Source organism: Ornithorhynchus anatinus, chromosome 13 (assembly GCF_004115215.2).
Source record: "Ornithorhynchus anatinus isolate Pmale09 chromosome 13, mOrnAna1.pri.v4, whole genome shotgun sequence".
Lineage (NCBI taxonomy): Eukaryota > Metazoa > Chordata > Mammalia > Monotremata > Ornithorhynchidae > Ornithorhynchus > Ornithorhynchus anatinus.
Window position 1 is genome coordinate 37612200 of NC_041740.1, and position 21955 is coordinate 37634154.

The 21955-nt window shown below is 62.6% G+C and overlaps 2 protein-coding genes across 5 annotated transcripts; one reads left to right on the top strand and one right to left on the bottom strand.

Annotated features, from left to right (window-relative positions):
- Positions 1 to 453: 453 nt before the first annotated feature.
- FAM131B (family with sequence similarity 131 member B) lies at positions 454 to 11980 on the bottom strand. 4 transcript variants are annotated; one of them, XM_029078245.1, is made up of 7 exons: positions 11940 to 11980; positions 9225 to 9334; positions 8639 to 8674; positions 6905 to 6998; positions 6251 to 6407; positions 5338 to 5481; positions 454 to 5112 (listed from the first exon to the last, which is right to left on the bottom strand). In XM_029078245.1, the coding sequence occupies exons 2-7, from the start codon at positions 9293 to 9295 to the stop codon at positions 4652 to 4654; spliced, it is 963 nt and encodes a 320-aa protein (XP_028934078.1). In that variant the 5' UTR covers positions 9296 to 9334; positions 11940 to 11980; the 3' UTR covers positions 454 to 4651. The 4 variants fall into 4 exon arrangements, with proteins under 4 accessions (XP_028934078.1, XP_039769882.1, XP_028934077.1 ...); XM_039913948.1 differs by having other exon boundaries at positions 6251 to 6460; positions 11940 to 11971; XM_029078244.1 differs by lacking the exon at positions 11940 to 11980 and adding an exon at positions 11450 to 11614.
- Positions 11981 to 15865: 3885 nt separating this feature from the next.
- Positions 15866 to 21900, top strand: ZYX (zyxin). The gene is made up of 10 exons (XM_039913851.1): positions 15866 to 16293; positions 16722 to 16900; positions 17128 to 17220; positions 17364 to 17396; positions 17439 to 17876; positions 19115 to 19235; positions 19376 to 19545; positions 19633 to 19811; positions 20680 to 20800; positions 21487 to 21900. Exons 1-10 carry the CDS (start codon positions 16080 to 16082, stop codon positions 21589 to 21591), a joined length of 1653 nt encoding a protein of 550 aa, XP_039769785.1. The 5' UTR covers positions 15866 to 16079; the 3' UTR covers positions 21592 to 21900.
- Positions 21901 to 21955: the final 55 nt, after the last annotated feature.

Genomic DNA, 21955 nt, shown 5'->3' on the forward strand with positions numbered 1-21955 from the left:
CACCTCGGGGCCGGCGGCTTGATGCAACGCTGCTCCTGTGGGCTAGACGACCCCTCCAGGACATCACTTCTGCTTCTTCAGGGTTGGAGCGCTTCCTCTGAATGATGCCACTTCCCAGAAGGATGGCACTTTCTTGCGTCAAGGTCCCCTTTCTGGGCGCTGACCCCTCTTGAGGGTGTAATCTCTCCTCTGGGGAGGAAGGGTTGCAGGTACCACAGTGTGCCTGACCAGGCCCTCCAGAGAGTCATTCGTTCCATCCCCCCGCCTCCACGCCCTCACCCATCCAGATGAGAAGGGCTCTAGCTCTGAGATATCTAGGGAGATGACGGAAGGAGACCCGACAGCCCACTTGCCGCCCTTGCCCTTCCCGCCCCTTCAGCCCTGTTCTCTGCTTCCTTCGGCATCCTCCCCACACTCCCCAACTCTGAAATAAGACACATCTGAAGGCACAGAACAAGAACGCATTCTGTTTAGTGTCACATGCCCTTCCCCTCTCCCCAACCCTGGGTTTGGCCTGCCTCCCCACCCCCGTTAGAAGGACGCAGGGGAGGGGGCAGTGAACCCAAGTGGGGGCCGGAGCCAAGCCCTGCGGGGAGCTGGAGCCCCTGCCCGGGGTCCGTGTGCATATATATATTATATATCATATAGATCATATATATATATACATATATATGCATATGTATATATATATAATATATAAAACTCTCTGTGTTAATTTACAATGTCATGGACTCTCCCCGCCTGTCCCTTCGCTGTCCCCGGACGCTGCGTTAAGAAAACATGCAAAGAACGAAGAATATAACTGGATGTGTTAAGGGTCGGGCAGGAGGCGTGTCCGAGCTGGAAGACGAAGGAGAAACCAGAAAGAGGAACCGGGGAGTTTGGTTCTTGGGGTGGGGTGGGGGAAACGGGGCGGTGGAAGGAGAGATCTGGGCCCGACCGGGCCATTCCCTCTCCCCTCCATCGGCAACGGCAGCAGCGGCGAGGCTCAGGCAGAGCCTCTTCGGGGAAGGTGACGGGTGACTGACAAGGTCCCAATCCTGAGCCGTTGGGGGCGGGGGGGAAAGCGGGGGCAGCTCCCCGACCTCTCCCCTCCCTCAACACCCCTTCCCAGGTAGCAAAAGCTTTTTCATTCCCGAGAATACAAAATCGAAGCCCCCACCCCAGGTAGCTGAAAACATGCTGTAGGACCCCCCAGCTCTGCTCACCTCCCTCCCCACATGCCCCCACCTCAGCCTCGCTCCCTCCCCGCCCCTCCCCCCCCAAGCCCACGAGAACCAGCCAGCTGGGCACCCCCCCTCCCCAACATGCATAGCCCCACCCCCCGGGGGGGCAGACACCGTACCCCCACTCTCTCACACACACAGACACACAGACACACTCACGTGTGGTCACCCCCTGGCCATGAAAGAGGCCACCAGGAGGGGGACGTTCCCGCTCGGGCTCCCGTACCGGCTTCTTCGCTCCCCACCACCGTCCTGGGCACTGGGCGGGGAGGAGGGGCTTGGGGGTGGGTAGAGGGCAGACTGACACCAGCTTTCCCGGCCCAGCTACGGCCCGGGCTGAGGATAGTGCAGTTTCTGGTAAGCGCCGTGACCGCGGCCCCGCTGCGGGGGAAATTCTTGGTTGACCTCTGACCTCCACCCATGGCTGTCCACCCGAGTTTGCCTTAGTCGGTTCTGAGAATTTGGACTTCACACCCTGAGCCCTCACCCTTCCCAGGATCCTTCTGGGCCCCAGTTTTGACATCACGGAGGCGACGGGGAGGGGAGGCTGGAAAAGGCAGCCCGTTATCCTCGACGGGCCCGCTCCCGCCGCCCAGACGGGAACCCCTTTGCCCCTCCGTGGCCCGCCTCCTTGAGCTGGGCCCGTGGCCAGAGGGTAGAGGCCGGGGATCTGGGAACCCCACACCGATCACCTCAACTTCTGCCCTGGCTAGCCGGGCCAGGTACAGCTGGACCAGCGCCCCGATGGGGGTTGTGAGAGAGGAGACCAGCTGGAATGGACAGAGAGCAGGCTGGCCTCCCTGATCCTGCTCTGTGCCTCTCTCTGCTGCCGGGGGTTGTTGTCACAGGGGGGAGGGAGGGAAGGGCAGGTGCAGTAGGTCTCGGGGAGTGCAACAGTACAGTGCTGCAGTGTGTGCAAGAGCACTGTGGGTATAGGGAGTGGCCCTGGGGCTTGCTGGGACTACGAGCCCCAGCGGCCCACCAGAATAGCAGTGCAGAAAACTGCTGTCTGAGGCCCCTCCTTCACACCAGGCCCCACCCAGGTAGGGCTGCCAGGCAAGGCCCGTCCTGAGCCCTGGGCTCAGGGAACGGAGGCTGGGCTGGGGGGCTCTCTTATCAAACCCAGACTGGCCCTGCCCTGGAATGACCTGTCACCCCTCAGGGCCGTACCTGGACTCCATCTGCCCCCCCCCGCCCCCCCCGCCCCCAGGTCACTCACCTCATCTCTCAAACCACGAACGCATCCCAAAATGTCACCCAAATTCACACACACATACACACAAAAATCTCTTTCTGGGTCACATATAATCTGATATCTACACTCCTATGTGTTCACGCATACTGTCCTCTCTGCACTGTCTACCCTCAACATCTCTTTGACAAACATAAGTACACACACACACACACACACACTGCTGTCCCACCACACATATAAATACCTCAGAGTGTAAGATCCATCGCCATCCTATCTGGGTGACGCTCACACAGAAACACCCATGGGTTACACATTTGCAACCCGCCACTATCCGTCACCAAAGTGCGGGCACGCGTGCATACACACACACACACACCCGTCCCTCTCTGTCACCCCCACCCACACGCCTGTATCACAAACAAACTCAGGTTCACAATCTGAGTCACAGACACCTCCACCCCGCCCCCAAACACCCCCACCTCCCTCGCCCCACTCTGGCCCTGAGTAGTCACCAGTAAAGCTCAGTGCAGCTTGTACGTGGGAGGGGAAGCAGGGGACAAAGTGGCACTGGCTTCCTGCACCAAAAGTCCCCGGCTGCTCCACCCTACCACGCAGTGGGAGGAAGGGCCACGGAGCCTGGACCACGAAGCACCCACGGGGAGGTCCTGGCCAGAGACCCCAGAAGGGAGAGCCGACTCCGGAGCTCCCCAGGGTCAGCCCCGCTGTGGAGAAGGTAGAGGCCAGGCCTGAGTGGACCCGGCTTCTGGGCCCCTCCGGGTGGGTGTTGGGGAGGTAAGGGAGAGGGAGGGAGGGGAGAGGAAAGTACTGGCCCCTCGGTCCCATCTCTGTGAGGAGAGGAACACTATGGGTAGAGTGAGTAAAAAGCTCCAGAGAGGCCTGTGCCTGCCCTCAGAGAGGAGACAGCGTGGTTCAGATCCGCTGGGACCCTGGGACGGCCATCACTGATCTTCCTGGGCCTCTGTCTTGCCTCGGGACTCCCACCTGCCCTCATCTGGGTGGGCAATGGCTCCTGGGTGGGGTGAGGAAGGGGACAGGATGGGCTCCCTCCCTTTCCCTGGCACCTCGAGATAGAAAGAAAAGACCCCTGCCCCGCCATGGGTACTGGGGTCTTCGGCCCACCCACCCCCAAGCTCAGCCCCAAGTCCCAAAGATACAAAAATGTAGAAAAGGCAAAGAGAAAAGTGTAAACGGCTCCAGACACTCTCTCCCCGGGCCCTCTGCTCCTGCCTTTGACAGCAAAAGGCTCTGTACAGAAGCCCAGAGGGAGAATGCCAGAGGGATCTGGGCGGGGGAGGGCACGGCAGGGCAGGGGCAGGCCCCAGGTCCGGGCACATCCCATTTTGGGCATCTCGGCCTTGTCCCACACACCTTCTGGCCCCACCGGGCCCAAGGTTTCTTCCCAAATGTCCCGGATCAGCTCGAGCGTATCTTCTCCGGGACCAACGAGATCCCTCCCTGGCAGCCTCCCCTCTGCCCCCACAATCAACCAGCCCCTCCGCTCCCACACCCAGCAGAGCCCCTGGGCCGGGCAGGGACTCTTCCCCCGGGCGGCAGCGTGGAGATGGGGGGTGGGCCCAGGCCCGGAAGGGAAGAGGTTTCCTGAGAGACAAGGCCCTTCAGGCGGCCGTGTCCCCGTCCCCCCTCCAGGAAGGACGGGGCTCGGTGGAGGAGGACGGGGGACCCTGGTGATGACCTCTCTGATGGCCTCTGCCTACATCCCTAGGATTTCAGCCCACGGCCCGAATCCACAGGGCCCCGTCCGGAGATGTGGCCCGTGCCCATAGCGACTTTGCCCGGGCCCGTCTGTGTCTGAAGGGCCTCGCTACTCCTCCAGGACTGAGTCTCGTATGATGATCTGTATCTGAGACCCTACCCGTGTCCAGCGGTCTCCCCGGGCCGGCCCGGCTCTTCTCCGAACCCCATGGGCTCGACGGGAACCTGCTTCCGGGCCCTCTTCCGGGCTGGACCGTCCCGGCCATCCAAGTGCAGAAAATCTGAGACTCCCGAAGAGCCAGGGCTGCGGCCGGGGGTGGGGGAGACCCTTGGGTCCCGGGGCCCGTCCCAGCCTCACCCTCCTGACCCGGGCCAGTCTGTACCGGGTCCTCTGACCGGGCCCCAACCCCCTGGACCATGGCCCCTGAGGCCCACGGGGGGCTGGTCCACTGGGGGGGGGGGGGGTCTCAGTGGAGGGGGGGCTCGGGGGTCTTGCTCAGTTGTTGGCCTCGCCCTCCTCCTCGTCGAAGGACTGCACCCCGGACGAGGTCACATCCGAGACCTTGCGGCCCGACCCGCTGGCCGGGACCTCGGCCTCCTCCCGGGGAGACGGCGACCCCGGGTCCCGGTCGCCCACGCCCTCCTCCTCCAGCGTCGGCTTCCCCTCCTCCTGCAGGAGCGGGGCCCCCTCCTCACCCTGCCCGGACCCCCACACGTCCGCCAGGCTCGGCGCTTGGACTCGGGGGGGCCCGGGCCCGGGGGGCCCCAGGCCCAGGCCCCCGTCTTGCAGGCTGGGCTGAGAGTCTTCCAAGTTGGGGCCCAGATAGGAGCCGGTGGCGGGGGAGGCAATGAGGGACTGGTCGCTGGTCTCCCAGGCGTCCGAGGAACCCAGGCAGTACATGCCCTGGGACACGTAGGAGTGAGGCCAGCTGTCGTACGGCACCTGGGCCAGGGGGTCTGCGGGCAGAGACGGGGTGTGGGGTCAGGGGCTTCCCCGGGACCCCTTGGGCAGAGGTTGGGGGGAGGCGGGGCCCGGCAGGGGGTGGAATTCAGAATGGTCTGGGATGGATGGGGAGAGCTTGAGTGGGACTGGTCTGGGGGTGAGAAAGGACCTCAGGGAGGGGCCCGGACCCAGACCGGGGCGTCGGGGAGGGTTCCGAGGGGTGGGGAGGGGGTGCTCACCCTGGCTCTCCATCAGTTCCTGGTAGTTGTCGCTGTAGTGGCCCCCTAGAGGCTCTTGCGTGGAGTTGACGCTCATATCCTCCCCATCCATGGAGCTCCAGGCCATGAGGGTGGCTTCAGAGATGGCAAACTGCTCCATGACCCCTGGAGGTTCAGGCAGGTGAGAGGTCCGGGAGGAGCGGGCGGGGAAGGGGAGGAGGAGGAGAAGGCGCTGACTCTTCACCTTCCCGACCTCCACTCTGAGCTCTCCTGCTAACCTCCAATCCTCTACCTCTGACATTCCCCCAGGCTGGAGTATCTGTCTTCCCTCCTCCTCCTCCTCCTCCTTTTCCTCCTCCTCCTCCTCCTCCTCCTCTCCCTCTTCCTTCTCCTGCCCTAGACCATACCGCATCCCTCACCTTCTCCAAAACCTATTCTAGAGAGCACTCCTCCTCCACCGAGAAACCTGCCTCGATTGTTCCCCGGCTCTGATTACTCAGGCCTCATGCCAGGGTGGGTAGACCCAGAGTTTGAGTTGTAGGTGTGTTTCTGCTCTCGGGCATCTGTTTCTTTCCCCATCTGCCACGTGTTCCTTATTTTGACTGGAGGGTGCGTATGTGTGTCTGTGTCTATTCGCCTCACATCTCCTGGGCCTACAAGTTCCCCAGGCTCAGGGATGTCAGGACAGCGCCTTCTCCCTCAGTGCTCCTGATTCCCCCAGTCTCCCCCCACCCCAGGACCTGATCCAGGGCTTGGCGCTGGGGGGCTCAGCATGGGTAACTGATAGAATGGGGCACAGGGGGTCGCCTACATGGGCCCCTCCCCGCCCTCGCACTGACCTTTCAGCCCGACGGTCAGCTGGGGGCGGGGGTCCAGGGCTCCTCCCCGTCCACCCCCTTGGGCACCGCACCCCGTCCCCGGAAAGGGGTCCTACCTGCAAGGAAGCGGGCCTCTTTCTCCCCATCGCTGAGGTCGGAGTAGGCGTCGGCATCCTTGCGGGCATCTTCGTGGCTGTTCTGCTGCTGCTGTCCCCATGTCCCAGTCTGTCCCTTGCCCCAGCCCTGCCACTCGATCATGTGGGCCACGCGGCCCTGCCCCATGGCCGTGGGCTTGGTCACGTGGTCCTTCATGCTGCGTGATATCCCTAAGGGGCCAGACGTCCCCACGCCACGGGGGCTATCGGACAGCTCCCCAGAGACGCCCTCCCCCCGGCGCCCGCCTCAGACCTGTCAGCACGGCTCTCCCCACCCATCATCCCTCCCTCCGGGTATCTCTGAGATCCCCCCTTTACGATCCAGAATCCCAGAAAGCCAAGGTCTTTTCCTCTGGGCCACCATTTTCTCCTTCACAGGGATGCCGCTAGGCCATCGTCCCCTCTCCCGCAGTCCTGGGGAGCCATGCACCCATGAGGGTGGGATCGGGGTTGGGGGGGTGGTGTCCGGGAATGGCCTCCATTCTATAAATCCACAAAGGCTCTCCCAGCAGCCCCCAGGCAGTGGTGCCCATACCCTGAGCATTTGTCAATGCTGAGCACTGTTCCAAGCCCCAGGGGGGATGCAAACTAAGCCAGGGAGGTCCAGAGTCTCACCTGAGAAAGATGACTTGGCCAGAGCCCCGATACCGTAGGCGTTGGAGTTACGCTTGAGCTTGGGGAGGATGGAGGTGGTATCTTCCATGGAGAGCTGAGCCCCGGGGGGAGGTTCCCAGGGAAGTGGAAAGAAGGACACGGAGAGATGCGGCGGCAGTGGCGGGGCGGGGGGAGAGGCCAGGAAGACCGGAAAGACCATGAGGTGTGAGAGGCCGCAGAGGAGGGAGAGGTCAGTGAAGCGTGAGAGGCAGGAGAAGAGAGAGAAGCCGGAGAGGTGTGAGAGGCCAGAGAGGAGGGAGAGGCAGGGAAGCCGGATTATGGGAGCCCCGAGACAGGACGAGAAGAGGACAGGGAGAAGTTACACTCAGAGGCGCCAGAAAGGTGAGAGCTGAAATGGAGCTGATCTCTCCACTTCTCTCCCTGCCTCCCCCCTCCTTTCACCTAGGTGGCCCTGGATCTGGGGACAGAGAGGGTGGGCTGGGGTCCCTGGGGCTGGCGGAAGGAGGTGTGTCAGAGACCTGTGCCCTGCAACTCAGGAAAACCCAGCCAAGCTGAGTGGCAGGCCCTGATAGAGCTAATTCTGTTGCTCTGGTCCCGCTGTCTCGTTCCCCACACGCCCCCACTTGCCCCTGCCAAGTCTCACTGTCATCTCTGCTGCCAATAATAATAATTGTAGTATTTCTTAAGCGCTTACTGTACGCCAGGCCCTGGGATAGATATGGAATAATCAGGTTGGTCACAGTCCTGTCCCACATGGGGCTCACAGTCTAAATGGGAGGGAGAATAGATATTTCATCCCCAATTTGCAGATAAGGAAACTGAGGTCCAGAGAAGCCCAGGGTCATATAGCAGGGAAGGAGAAAAGCCCAAATTGGGATCTAGGCCTCCTGGCTCCCTGTGCCCTACCCACTTGCTGCTGCAGCGTTCAGCTTGGCCCTTGGAATGGGTGGTTGTTTCTGGCCTCGGAACCTGAAGTATTTTACACCAATGCTCCCCTCCTTCCATATTCTCTTCTCTGGGTTGAACAACCTCCAGTCGACCCCATCCTCCAGGCCCCTCTGACATCACAGAGCCTGGGGTGGCCTTTATTCTCCCCAGTGCTTCTCTCTCCCTTCACTCCCCCTTCTCCTCTCTCCCTTCCCCTCTTTCTCCCCCATCTTCTCTCTCTCCTCTCTCCCCTCCCCCATCTCTCACCTCTCTCTTCCCCTCCCTCCCATCTCTCTCCTCTCCCCCTCCCATCTCTCTCCTCTCTCCCTCCCATCTCTCTGTCCTCTCTCTCCCCTCTCCTGTCTCACTGTGCCACCAGGCCCCACAGCTCTGGTGGGAATGAAGCCTCCCAGAAGAGCAAAGCCCACGGATGTGAAGGAGGGCGCATCTCTCTGCCTATCTGGATGCCCTGGGAGTGGTTGACCCTTGGTGGCTTTGCGGCCCCTGACTCTCTGACCTTAAAAAAAGGCAAGTGTGTGGGTGGATTGACCCTGACAGAGGGGAGGAGAAGCAGAAACTATGGGGGGGGGGGTGTTGGGTGGGGATCGGCAGGTGGGACCTCCCAGTTCCGAATCCTGAGGTCTAGGCCTCACACTTGTTACTCTGGAACCCAAGGACAGGAGGTCGGGACTCATCCCGTGGGAATGTTCCTCCTCGGTGACTGGGAAGGGAAAGGGAAGGAGGGGCTGGCTAGGGCTGGAGGGGCATGAGGGGAGAGAGGAAGGGGGAAGGGTCCCCAGTACTCACATTGATGCCATCCCAAGAGAAGTCTGTGCGGGTTTGCTTTGGGGAGAGGAAGGAAGAAGAGAGGGATGTGAGAATCGACCAGTTAGAACAGACTCCCACCCCCCCTACAAACACCCGTGATCCCCTCCAGCCCCTCAGGGAGGGACTTCTTGGGGTAGGGATGATCTGGGGAGGAATCTGGAATAGAAGGGCCGAGGGAGGGAGTTCTCTGTCCCAGGTTGATTAAAAGAAGCCCCCTGTTTGTGATTGGGAGCCTTCTGCCTAGATTGATCATAGGGAGCCCTCTGTCCTAGGCTAGCAGTTGGGAGCCCCTTGCCCTAGGTTGAGAGTCAGGAGCCCTCTGTTCTAGTTTGGCTGTGGGAAGCTTCTCTCTCCTAGATTGGCTGGGGGAGTCTAAGAGTGGGGAGGGAGAGAGAGAGAGAGAGAGAGCTCTCTATCCTGGGGGAAAATAAAAGGTGCCCCCTCTCCTAGGAGAGGAGGGAGGGAGGGTGCTCTCCATCCTGGTGGGGAGGAGGAAGAAAGCGCTCTGATCTAGGTGGCCGGAAGGTGCTTTCTGTCCTTGGGGGGCCCTCTGTGGGTGCCACACCTCGGTGGAAGGCCGGTGGATGCTGCTGCCATGTAGGGAGCTGGTGCTGTCCACGTTGGTCTGGTCCACATCCTTGAGCCCCTTCCAGTCCACGGCAATCACCTCATTCCCTAAGAGCAGGGTCACCCATGAGCCTCATCCCTTGCGCCCCGGCTGTCTGCCCACTAGCCCCCACCCAGTTCATACTCCTGCCTGCTTGCCCAGGGATCTTCAGAGCCCCCCAAACCTTCCAGCCCCTGCTTCTCTACCCAGAGATAGGTGCACACTGCCAGGAACCTGGGATGGGGAGCCATCAGTCAATTCAACACCAGACACAGGAGCCCTGGGGCCAGAGGCCCGACTGGAACTAGACTGTCACTGGGCAACTCAGGTGCCTGTATAGCTGAAGGGGGGGGAGGGGAGGAGGCGGTGAGGGGGGATGGAGGGTCCAGGGAACCTGTTCCCCTCAGCGGTTTAGGCAGCTGTTGTGGTTGGCCTGGGCCTATCTTTGGTCCCCTGAAACGGGAGGGTGGAGTAGAACCAGTGGGTCTCCAAGGGACTCTCAGACTGGGAGACCCATGCACAACTGAAACTTGACCAGTTCAACTCCAGGGCTTCAGGCCAGGTCCAAACCCTAGGGATCCCCAGCCTGGCCCTCACAGACAGGAGAAGGGGGACCCTGCCTGACTCTATGGAGCGAGCATGTGCAGAGGGACTGGGCAGGGGAAGCTAAATTTGGATGAAGGAGCAACCCAGCCGGGGGTGGAAAGGGGCGGGGGAGAGAGGAGGTAAAGCTGAGAGGGTTGGTCTCCCTCTGCCCCTTGCAGAAACCCCCTGAAAGGCTCTGGGTGCATTCGGGGGCAGACCGGGGTGGGTTGGAGGAGGACGAGAGAAGAGGGTGACAGAGGCTGAGAGAGAGGAGAGTGGTCCAGAGAGAAGAAGCTTCAGGGCCCAGCTAAAGACTGGAGTAGGAAAAGGTGACTGGGTGGGCTGGGGCGGTCTGCCGGGAGGCACTCTTAACCTCTAAGGAGATGGGGTCAGGGCCTAGGGAGAAGTGCGGGGCGGTGGGTGTCAGGTGGCTTGGGGAGAGGGGCTATGGGTTGAGACCAAGATGAGGTGGGAGGAAATCAGGAGAGAGAGAGCTGCAGCAGAGATAGGCGCTGAGGGAGAGGGGGGGACCTTGGGGGTGAATCCAAAGATACGAACCCCGTGAGTCCAGACCCTGAAAGAAATCAGGCTTGGGGTTTGTATCTGGGGGTGTGGGGGAGAGAATAGGAAAAAAGGGAGCTCTGCCTGCAGCCCGAGGTCACCGATCCGAGAGGGAAGCTCGGGAAAAGGCTGTTAGGTGGTGAATTCTCCTGGGGCGGGGGGGTTGGGAGGAGACTGAGTGGTGAGAGGAGGACGAGAGGAGGGAGAGGCAGGCCTCAACTGAATAAACAGAAATGAGAACCAAAGGGGAAATCAAGGCACAGTCATCCCATCCCCCACCAACCAGAGAGCCTCCTACCCTCACTTGGGCGCGTTGCCCCCTCTCACCACGGTTTAGCCCCCTACATCTTACCCTCCCCCCGCCTCTGCCTCTCTCTTTATGTCCCCCAGCTCATCCCGCCCCCGGCCCCAGGAGAACGCAGCTAAACAAAGCTTTTTCAGGGGGTGGGAAAAGGGGAGCGAGAAAGGAAGAAAAGAAGGCAGAGGAGGTAGACACATCGAGACAGATGGGGAGGGAGTAGAAGAGGAGGAAGAGGAGGAAGAAGGATAGGAGGGATTGGGAATGAGGGGGGGTGGAGATGGGAGGGAGCTGGCCGGGGGTGCTGCAGAACAGAGATGGGGGGATAGTGGATTGGGATAGAGATGATTGGGAGATGGAGGAAAGGAGGGAGAGGACGAGAGTAGGAGAGAGAGAGAGGGAGAGGCGGAGAGGCAGAGGGAGTGACGGAGGGAGAAGGATGGAGGCAGGCAGACTGGAGAAGGATGGAGGGAGAAGAGGCAGGCAGGCAGGAGGGAGGGAGGGAGGAGGGAAGGAAGAGGGAGGGACGGAGGGATGGATGGAAGAGGGAGGGATGGATAGAAGAGGGATGGACGGATGGATGGAAGAGGGAGGGATGGAGGAGGAAGGGATGAGGAGAGGGGCGAAGGAGAGGCAGATGCAGGGACCACGCGCGGAGGAAAGGGACAAGGGAAGCGGGGGGCCGTCGGAGCCGCGGCCGAGCCCCCCGACCCCGGCCCGTCCCCGCCTTCATACGAACCTACGGTCCGGGAGCCGATGCAGCCCATGGCCGGGGCCTCAGAGGCGCCGGGCGGGCGGCTGGGCGAGCATGCCGGGCCGGGCCGGCCGGTGCCAGGCTGGGCAGTGCCAGGCCGGACTGGGCTGTGGCGGGTCGTGCCGCCGCCCCAGCCGCTCTGCAGCTCCTCCGCCGCCTCCGCGCCCCCTCCCCCTCCCGCTCCCCCCCGCCCCCCACCTCCGCCGCCCCGCTCGGCTCCGCTCGGCCCGGCCCGGCTCGGCTCGGGCTGGGAGGGGAGGGGACAGGGTCCCCTCCGCCGGGATTGGCTGCTCTCGGGCCCGCCCCCCGGCCCGGGACCCCCCCCCCCGCCCCCGGACCCGCACCCCCCTCGCAGCTGATCGTCTCGCCCTCTCCATCCCCTCTCTGGAGCACCCCGGAGGGAAGGGAAGGGATCCAGCCCGAGCCAGGGAAGGGGCCACAATAATAATAATGATGGCATTTGTTAAGCGCTTACTATGTGCCAAGCACTGTTCTAGGCGCTGGGGGAGGTACAAGGTGATCAGGTTGTCCCACGTGGGGCTCGCAGTCTTCGTCCCCATTTGACAGATGAGGGAACTGAGGCGCAGAGAAGTGAAGTGACTTGCCCAAAGTCACACAGCTGACAGGAGGAGGAGACGGGATTAGAACCCGAGACCTCTGCCTCCCAAACACGGGCCGGGCTCTTTCCACTGAGCCACGCGACCCCTTCCGGGGGACGGAAGGAGAAGAGTGGGGAGGGGGAGAGGCAGAGAGCCAGAAAAAAGCTGAAGGAGAATTGCCCCCGTCCACCCCCCAACCCACTTTGGGGGTAATTCCGAGGGGGCTTCAGCTGCGCGTCAAGGCGGGGAGCATTAACTCACATCCTGGCTACAGTGAGAGTGACTTCCAGCCTCGTCTACATCTGGGTTATAATAATAACCATGGTATTTGTTAAGCGCCTACTCTGGGCCAAGCACCGTTCTTAGCGCTGGAGCAGATACAGGGTTACCAGGTTGTCCCGCGTGGGGCTCACAGTCTTCATCCCCATTTTACAGATGAGGTCACTGAGGCACAGAGAAATGAAGTGACTTGCCCAGAGTCACACAGCAGACAAACGGCAGAGTCAGGATTAGAACCCAAGACCTCTGACTCCCAAGCCCGGGCTCTTTCCACTAAGCCACGCTGCTTCTCGTGTTATCAGCGCCGACATCGGCCTTGTTCACACCGGGGGTATCAGCAGTAATAATAATAACGTATTGATGATGACGATATTTACGTGCTTACTATGTGCCAAGCCCTGTTCTAAACGCCGGGGTGAATACAGGGCTATCAGGTTGACCCACATGGTGCTCACAGTCTTCATCTCCATTTTCCAGATGAGGGAACTGAGGTCCAGAGAAGTGAAGTAGCTTGCCCAAAGTCACACAGCAGACAAGCGTTGGAGCCGGGATTAGAACCCACCACCTCTGACTCCCAAGCCCGAGCCCTTGCCACTAGGCCGTGCTGCTTCTCCAGGGTTAACTAGTGTTCACACTAGTGTTAACTCCCATCGGTAACTCCACCGGGGATAACTTTCAGTTTCGTCAACACCGGCGTTATCGGCACTAGCTTTAATTCACATCAGTGACTACGCTGAGGATTCCCAGTCTCGTCTATAATGATTCCGCGGGGGGCAGAATCAGGACCAGCGTTAATTCACAAATCGACAACAACATTAATGAATAATGATGGCATTTGCTAAGCACTTACTACGTGCAAAGCACTGTTCTAAGCGCTGGGGAAGACACAAGGTGATCAGGTTGTCCCACGTGGGGCTCGCAGTCTTCATCCCCATCTGACAGACGAGGGAACTGAGGCACAGAGAAGTCCGGCGACTTGCCCAAAGTCGCACAGCTGACAAGCGGCAGAGCCGGGATTCGAACCCATGATCTCCGGCTCCCCAGCCCGTGCTCTTTCCACTGAGCCACGCTGAGACTCCGAGGGGTATATCTCCCAACCTTGTCTTCACCAGAAGGATCAGCAACAGCATTAACTCACATCCGTGACTACGCTATGCTAGGAAAAGTCCAGGGAAAACGTGGAAGAGGCAGACCAGCAGCTAGATGGAGAGAAACCACAACAACGATAACAGAAGAACCGTTAGCAAGGTTACGGATCATGGCAGAAGACAGGACGTTCTGGAGAAAATACATCCATAGAGTCGCCGTGAATCGGAACACGATAGGACGGCACTTGATCATAATGACTACACGGGGGATATTTCCCAGGCTCGTCTACACCAAGGGGATCAGCAGCATTAACTCACATCCATGACTACACTGGGGATGTTTCCCAACCTCGTCTACCCCACAGGGACCAGCAGCATTAACTCACACCCACGACTACAGTGGGGATATTTCCCAGCCTCGTCTATACCGCAGGGAGCATCGGCAACTGCATTACTTAGGGAAATACACTGGGGATAAACTGGAGTCTCGTCTACACTGGGAAACAGCCTTTAGAGAGGAGAGAGAAACAGGCCCATGGATAATCCTCACACAACTACCGTGGGGGAACGGCACTCTGCATCCTCCCTCCACAGCCTGGTCTACCCCAGAGGAGCAGCCTGGCCTATACTGGGGAACAGTAATATTAATAATGATGATGGTGGCATTTATTAAGTGCTTACTACGTGCCAGGCACTGTTCTAAACACCGGGAGAGTCAGCGAGGCCTCAAACACCACTGAGGAAACAGCAACGGAGATGACTCAGGTATGTCTACACAGGGAGAATGGCAGTGGGGATAATCCATTCGACGTTCAATCGTATTTATTAAGCGCTTACTGTGTGCAGAGCGCTTTACTAAGCACTTAGGAAAGTACAAAGCACTTAGGAAAGTACAATACGACAATCAACAGTGACATTGCCTGCCCACGGTGAGCTCACGCGGCCATATCAGGGGAATCAGCCCCTCCTCACGAGCACCCTGGGGAGACCCCTAAACTGGGGACTGACTCCCAGCTGGACCTGTCCGGTCAAGACTAGTTTGTCCAGGGAGGCGGACGGGGCTTCCGAACCGGTGCCCTTCCCCGACCTTTATTTCGAAGCGGCGTGGCTTAGTGGAAAGAGCGAGGGCTTGGGAGTCAGAGGACGTGGGTTCCGATCCCGACTCCGCCGCTCGTCCGCTGCGCGACTCGGGCAAGTCACTTCACTTCTCTGTGTCTCGGTGACCTCATCTGTAAAATGGGGATTAGGACCGTGAGCCCCACGAGGGACAACCCGATCACCTCCTATCTACCCCACCGCTTAGAAGAGGGCTTAACACATAGTTAGCGCTTAAAAATACCAACACTATTACTATTCATTGCTGAATCGTACCTTCCAAGTGCTTAGTACAGTGTTCCGCCCACAGAAAGCGCTCAATAAATACGATCTATTGAATGACTCCACAGAGGGGCAGATCCTCCCGAGTACTCCTCATTCGTGCTCCGCCCCTGCGGCCCCCTGCATGCCAGAGGGTTGGGGCCGGGCTCAGGTCCAGGGCTGGGGGAGGAGGGTCTGCCTCCCAAAATGCGGTAGATTGCCCCCCTCCCCTCTGGCGCAGGGAGGGGCAGCTGCTAGCTGAAGGTGGGAGTGAGGTGGTCTCGGGTGGGGGGAAGGGGCCTGGGTGGGGTTAATCCGGAGACGACCCCAGTCCCATTAAGGGAGGGGTAGGGAGGGAGCACGGTTAGGTCATCCTAGGCCCGCCCCCCCCCGGGTGGGGGGAGGGGGACACGAGACTTATTTACCCCTCCCCAGACCCCCCCAACCCAGATCGCGGGCTGGAGGGAGGCCGAACCCCCGGCAGTCCGTTCATTCATTCAGTCTTATTTATTGAGCGCTTACTGTGTGCTGAGCACTGTACTGAGCGCTTGGAAAGTACAATGCAGCAATAGAGAGAGACCATCCCTGCCCTCCACGGGTTTACAGTCTGGGGGTGGGGGGAGTGGTGGACATACAGTCATCCAAAGAAGTAAAGAGACATCGATAGAAATAAATAAATAGCAGTCGGGGCGGGGGCCCTGACAGCTGGACGGTTGGGCCGGTGTGTGTGTGTGTGTGGGGGGGTCGCAACAGCTGGGAGAGGGGCAGGGGTGGGGGTGAGGAGGTCGCCCGGAGCCCCCTCCCCCGGGGAGTGAGCCGGGGCAGGTTTGGGAGACTGAGTCAGACCACGGAGGGGGGGGTAGGTCAGGAAATGACATCACGGGGGTGGGGGGAGGAGGGGGGTCCCGGGCCGGCCCCGCCCCCCCTCCGGCCGGGCCGCTCCTTCTACGGTCTCCGCTCCCCGCTCCCCGCCCCCCGCTCCCCGCCCCCGCAGGGCAGGAAGCCGCTCCAGACCGCGGGCCGCGCCCGGACCCGGACGAGGAGGAGGAGAAGAGGAGGAGGAAGAGGAGGAGGAGGAGGAGGAGGACGGGGGACGGGACCGGCCACCAGCCCCCGGCCCCGGAGGGGGACAGGCCCGGCCCCAAAGCGGCCGGCCCCGGAGGAGCTCAGGCCCGGCGGCCCCAGCGGACCACGGCCAAGGCCGGCGGGGACGGCCGGACCCCGACTCTCGGGTGACCCCTCGTCCTCGTCCTCCGCCCCCCGCCGTCGTGGTCCTTCCAGGCCGGCCTCCCCATGGCGGCCCCCCGCCCGCCGCCCGCCGTCTCCGTCTCCGTCTCGACGCCCGCCTTCTACGCCCCCCAGAAGAAGTTCGCCCCGGTGGTGGCCCCGAAGCCCAAAGTCAACCCGTTCCGGGCCGGGCCGGGGGCGGCGGAGCCCTCCCCGGGAGCCGGGGCTCAGCGAGCCCGGGTCGGGCGGGTCGGAGAGGTGCCCCTTCCCCCGCCAGAAGGTACGGGCCGGGTCGGGGGGTGGCGGGAGGTCGGGGGGCCCTGGGAGGAGGGTGGGGGGCGGGCGGGCGGGCGGGCGGGCCCCCCCCCGCAGCCACTCGGTCCGGAGCAGATGTTCTTACCTCATCGCACAGTGGCCGGGAGCCAGGGCGCCCGGGTCTAGTTCCAGCTCCTCCACCCGCTCCCGCGGGAGGGGGAGGGGATGGGGGGGCCGTGCGGGGGGGGGGGGGGGGGGGAGTCGAGGCCTGATCCTCTCTCCCCCTCCCCCCACCCTCCGGCCCGAAGCCTAGCCCGAGGCCACCGCCCCCTCCCCCACGGCCTTCCCGGCCGGGCCCCTGGCCTCGACGACCCGGGGCGGGGGTCGCTTTGGGGCCAGGGGAGCGTGCGGAGCACGCACACCTACACACACGCACTCCGCTCTTCTCCCCAGACCTTCCCCTGCCGCCCCCTCCTCCGCCCGGGGACGATGAGGCTGCGCTCCAGGGGGGGGCCTTCCCCCCGCCGCCGCCCCCCTTCGAGGAACCGTTCCCTCCCGCCCCGGAGGAAGCCTTCCCCTCCCCTCCCCCACCCCCGGAGGAAGAGGGGGGACCCCCGGCTCCCCCCCAGCAGGTGAGGCGGGGGACCCTCCGGAGGGTGGCCTCGTGGTGGGCGGGGATCGTCGCTCTCTCTCGCTGTATTGTGCTTTCCTAAGCGCTCAGTACAGTGCTCTGCACACAGTAAGCGCCCGGTAAATGAATGAATGACCCCCCCCCCACCCCAGGTGGGGAGAGGAGGGCTAGGGAGCGGGGGAGATCCGGGAAGACTTTCCCAGCCCCCCGACTCCCCCGACCCCACAGTCCCTAGGGAGGATGAGCAGTATTGACCTCGAGATGGACTCGCTGTCCTTCATGTTGGACGACATGACCCGCAACGACCCCTTCAAGCCCCGAGTGAGTTGGGTGGGGGCGGGTGTGGAGGGAGCGGGTTTGGGGGAGAGGTGAGCCAAGGAAAGAGGGTTGGAGGAGGCAAGGGGGGGGAAAGCTGGCGCTCTAACCAAGGCCTGACCTCTGACCCCCGTCTCTCCACCCCACAGCTGGCCTCCGGATCCGCCATCCCCCCGGCCCCCGCCATCCCCCCGGCCCCCGCCATCCCCCCGGCCCCCGCCATCCCCGCCGCCCCTCCCGCCCCACCTGCGGCCCCGCAGTTCCACCCCAGATCCGCTCCCGGGCTCGGTGCGAGACCGGATCCGCGTCCTCCTGCCCCCGGTGGGACCTCCCGGCCACCCTGGGCAGCCTCTTCCGGTCCCAGGGGGGGCCCCACCCCTCCTGCCCCCGTCTCCGCAGCCAAGACCCCCACCATGCAGGCCCGAATTCCCACTGCTCCCAAGTTCAGCCCCGGGGCACCCAAGTCAACCCCGCCGGTGTCCAAGTTTAACCCGCCGGCTCCCGGGGGACCCCCCCAGCAGAGAGGAGGGGTCCCACCCCCACAGGCGGCTCCTGGCTCCGCACCCTCCCAGGCCCCTGGCTTCGTCTATGCTCAGCAGAGAGAGAAGCCCCTGGTCCAGGAGAAGCAGCGGCCAGTGCCCCCACCCTCCAACCAGAACCAGGTGAGAAGCCGCCAGGAGGAGTGGGCAGGGCACCAATGGGCAGGGGTGAGGGGGCGGTCCTTGGGGAGCAGAGACAGAACCCAGGGGGCGGGACGGGATGGGGGAAAGCTCCGGAGCCACAGGAGCTGTAGGACGTAAGGGGACTTGGCGAAGGGAGTAGGTGCCCCTACCTCCTGCCCCCGACTCCCCTTGGCTTTCAGGATGGAGCTGGCACAGGACTCGTCTCCTTACCTATTGGGTGGAGGATGAGGGGAGGAGGGCAGGTCCCGGCCTTCACCTTTCTCCTCCCTTCCTACGGGTGTGGCTCCCGGCCCCAGGGTCTGAGCAACTGTTCCTTATCAAAGATCAACACTGCTCTGCAAGAAGGGGGAAGAGAGAAGCCGAGAAAGGGAGCTGGGACTATACCTGTGCGATTAAGGGGGGAGGGAGGGAACGTTCCCCCCCTCAGGCCAGTGGGACCCTTTAGGGTTAGAGCCCCCAGATTCTAGGTCTGGCCCGGCATGGCGAGGGTAGGCCTCAGGGCACTGGGAGAAGAGGAGTGTGTGTGCTGGGTGTGGATTTGGGGTTTAACCCACTCCGTGTTCCCGCTCTGTGCTGCACTGACCATGGGTCGGGGCTGCTTCCCGGTGGGCGGGACGGTCAGGTGCGTGGTGCTCGTATGTCTGTGTGAGTGTGTGTGTGTGTATGTGTGTCGGGACGGGGGAGGAGGTCCGGGGGGGGGAGGGGGGGCGTGTGCAGGTCCGTGGGGTCGTGCAGGTCTCACATGTGTTCGTGGGCCCCAGGCTCATCCAGGGTCTCTGGTGTGTGTGTGTGTATCCCTGCTTGGCCTCTCTCTGTTCCCTCCAGAGATCCCAGCAGAGGCTAGGGCCGGCAGGGTTTGGGAGTTGTGTAATTGTGGTCGGGTGGGGTGGGGGGGTGGGGGAGTGTGGGATGAAGCAGAGGACCAAGGAACGGCAGTAAAGAGTGCCTGCACCCACCCCAAATCCAGAGGAAGGAGCGGGTGTCAGCCCAGAGCCCTGACCACGCACATATGTGTGTAGGGGGGTGGGAGGGTGTTTCAGTTCAGGGAGTGATAGTGGGTGTTGGGAAGCGGAAGCTGAATTAGGTAAGGATGGAGGGAGGAGAAAGAGTCTTTAGCGGGTTAGCTAGGGCTCAGGCTAGGTGAGGCTGAGTTAGATGGGTGGGGTGGGGGGTTCCGGCCCGGCCCAGCACTGACTGCGGTGAGTCGGGGGCTGCAGGTCCAGGCCCCAGGAGCCCCAGGCCCGCTGAACCTGCGGGAAGTGGAGGAGCTGGAGCAGCTGACGCAGCAGCTGATGAGGGACATGGAGCGGCCGTCCAGCACCGAGGCCCCCACCAACGGTGAGAGCCCTTCTCTCTCCCGCTTCCCGATTCTCCCCGGGGAGGCTGTGTCTGGGCCTGCCACGGGAGGGGACCCGTGCTGCGTCCCCGTCCCCCCCCCCCCACTGACCGTCGCCCCTTCTCCCACGCGTCGTCCCCAGAGTGGTGTGGCCGCTGCCGTCGGCCCCTGTCCCGCTCACAGCCGGCCGTCAAGGCGCTCAGTCGGCTCTTCCACGTGGAGTGCTTCACCTGCTCCCAGTGTGAACGGCAGCTGCAGGGGCAGCAGTTCTACAGCCTGGAGGGGGCGCCCTACTGCGAGGAGTGCTACCAGGTAAGCGACCCAGCCCCGTAAGGGCCCCGGTCGAGGCACCACCCCCGGTTTGAGGGGTCCTGACCCTCCCACGCTCCCCTCCGGCAGAGCACCCTGGAGAAGTGCAGTGCGTGCGGGCAGCTCATCACGGAGCGGATGCTGCGGGCCACGGGCAACGCCTTCCACCCCCAGTGCTTCACCTGTGCCATCTGTGCCTGCCCCCTGGAGGGCACGTCCTTCATCGTGGACCAGGCCAACCGGCCACACTGCGTCCCCGACTACCACCGGTGAGGCACCCCCGCCCCTACTCCCTGCCTCCCTCCCCGACTATCCCCGAGCGGGTACTGTCGTCTGGCCACGCTGCGGCGCCGACTACCCGGGAGGAACTCCTGCCCAGCCATCCCCCCGTCTGGTGGGGCGGTCCCCGCTGCCGGTGGTATTAGGGTCTTGGGGTCTGGACTGCTGGAGTCCTCTCCCCTGGGGGGTGGGTGTGGGGGGAAGAGGGTCAGTGGCTCACCAGTCTAAAGGGGGGAATGCTGTGGCCCAGAGATGAGGCACCTGTCCGGCTCCAGCCCCGGCCCCCCCGCACCCTGCCTCGGAAGCAGTGGGGATGAGCGGGAGGGAGACTGGGCCAGACTGGGCCCTGCCCACCTGCTTGGGCCTAAACTCTGGCCTTCAAGCCTCAACCTGGCCCAGAGCTGCTCTGGAATCTGTCCCCACTCCCGGAGCATAAACCTTCCCTCTCCTGCGTATTCTTCTTTCGCGGCACACGCTCCCCCCTGCACACGCTCTAGACCGTAAGCTCCTTGACGGCAGGGAACGTCTCTACCGACTCTGTTATAGCATTCTCTTCCAAGCGCTTAGTCCAATGCTCTGCACACAGTAGGCACTCAAATACGATTGATCGCTCTCCCTCGACACATGCCCTCCCCACTGCACGGTCCAAGGGGCGAGTGGGCCAGAGCTGGCCCGGCCAGCCTCCAGCCTCAAAAGCCAGAGTGAGAGGAAGTGATGTGGAGCTAGAGTGACCTCCCCTCTCCCGCCACCAGCTGCTCCCAGACTGGCCAGTCTGTGCTAAGCCCTTCCCTAGTCTCAGCCCTCATAACGGCAGGACACCGACGCCACCCGCTGACCCCCCCCTTCCCCGGCCCACAGGCAATACGCCCCTCGCTGCTCGGTCTGCTCGGAGCCCATCATGCCAGAGCCCGGCCGCGACGAGACCGTCCGCGTCGTTGCCCTGGACAAGAACTTCCACATGAAGTGCTACAAGTGCGAGGTCAGAGCCTCCCGCCCCCGCCCTGTGCCGCGTTCTGCCGGACTGCGTTAGGCCCAGGGGGTGGCCCCAACGGAGCAGGGAAGTGGGCTGGGCAGAAGCGAAAGTGAGGAGGGGCTGAGGCTGGGGGTGGGGTCACTTCCCTCTTCCTCCCACAGCCGCTGGGAGGAGGAGGGGCGTCTGCGGACTGGCCCGTCCTAGGCCTCCCCGGATTTTCTGGAGGTTTTGTATCGCCTCTGCTTCGGGTGCCCCTGGACCGGGTGGGGGGAGGGAGTGGGGTGGCCAGGGGTGAGGGGTCAGCCCCCTCTCAGCTTCCAGCCCACACCCCCCTGCCCCCGACACACACCCACGTGGCAGCTCCGGAAGCCCATAGTTCTAGCCCCGTCCCCACCACCTGCCACGGAGGGGAGGAAACAGGCTATGGCTCCGCTGACCTCCCCCCTCATTCCCGCAGAGCTGGAGAAATGGAGAGGAAGTGGTAGTGAGAGTAGGAAGGGAGGAGGCGTCAGCTGGGGGAGAGAGAGGATTCCCAGCCCCACTCTTGTGCACCAGAGAGATAAGGAGCTCCAGGCAGTTGGGGGAGGAAGGAGCAGCCTGAGGAGAAAGGACCAGCAAGTAGTGGGCACCCACTACTTCGACCATGCCAGCCCTGACCTGCCTCCGCTCCCCCCCCCCACCTCTTCCTCCAGGACTGTGGGAAGGCCCTGTCCATCGAGGCAGACGAGAACGGCTGCTTCCCCCTGGACGGACACGTGCTCTGTCGCCGCTGCCACGAGAGCCGGGCCCAAGCCTGAGTACCTCCCGCCCCCTGCCCCCCACCCCTAACCGGCCCCACCGCCCTCCCCCTCCGCTTGAGTTCCCACCCTCTCCCACTCATCCCTGGGCCCGAGCCTCCCCTCCTTGCAGGAGCCTAGCGCTCAGTGAGGGGGGTCCGGGGTCTCTTGGGCCCTGCCCTGGCTCTTTCACTTCCGCACCAACTCCCCCAGCTGACCCCTCACCATCGGCTTTTGGGAAAGGGGGGACGTTTTGGAGGGGAGGCGGTTCACCACCTCCCCCGGCTGGGACCACAGCTGATGAATAAAAATCGGATTTGTTTTTCTGTTGCCTGGTTGCTCCTTTTCCTGGGGACCATGATCCTGGACTATGGGGTGCATCACT

Coding starts and splice junctions, on each gene's coding strand:
- ZYX (XM_039913851.1), top strand. CDS start 16,080: ATGGCGGCCCCCCGCCCGCCGCCCGCCGTCTCCGTCTCCGTCTCGACG. Junction 16,901..17,127: donor CCCCGGCTCCCCCCCAGCAG/GTGAGGCGGGGG, acceptor CCGACCCCACAG/TCCCTAGGGAGGATGAGCAG. Junction 20,801..21,486: donor TGAAGTGCTACAAGTGCGAG/GTCAGAGCCTCC, acceptor CTCTTCCTCCAG/GACTGTGGGAAGGCCCTGTC.
- FAM131B (XM_001520113.3), bottom strand. CDS start 11,477: ATGGGCTGCATCGGCTCCCGGACCGTAG. Junction 6,999..8,638: donor TCTCTTGGGATGGCATCAAT/GTGAGTACTGGG, acceptor CCCGGGGCTCAG/CTCTCCATGGAAGATACCAC. Junction 5,482..6,250: donor AGAGGCCCGCTTCCTTGCAG/GTAGGACCCCTT, acceptor CTGAACCTCCAG/GGGTCATGGAGCAGTTTGCC.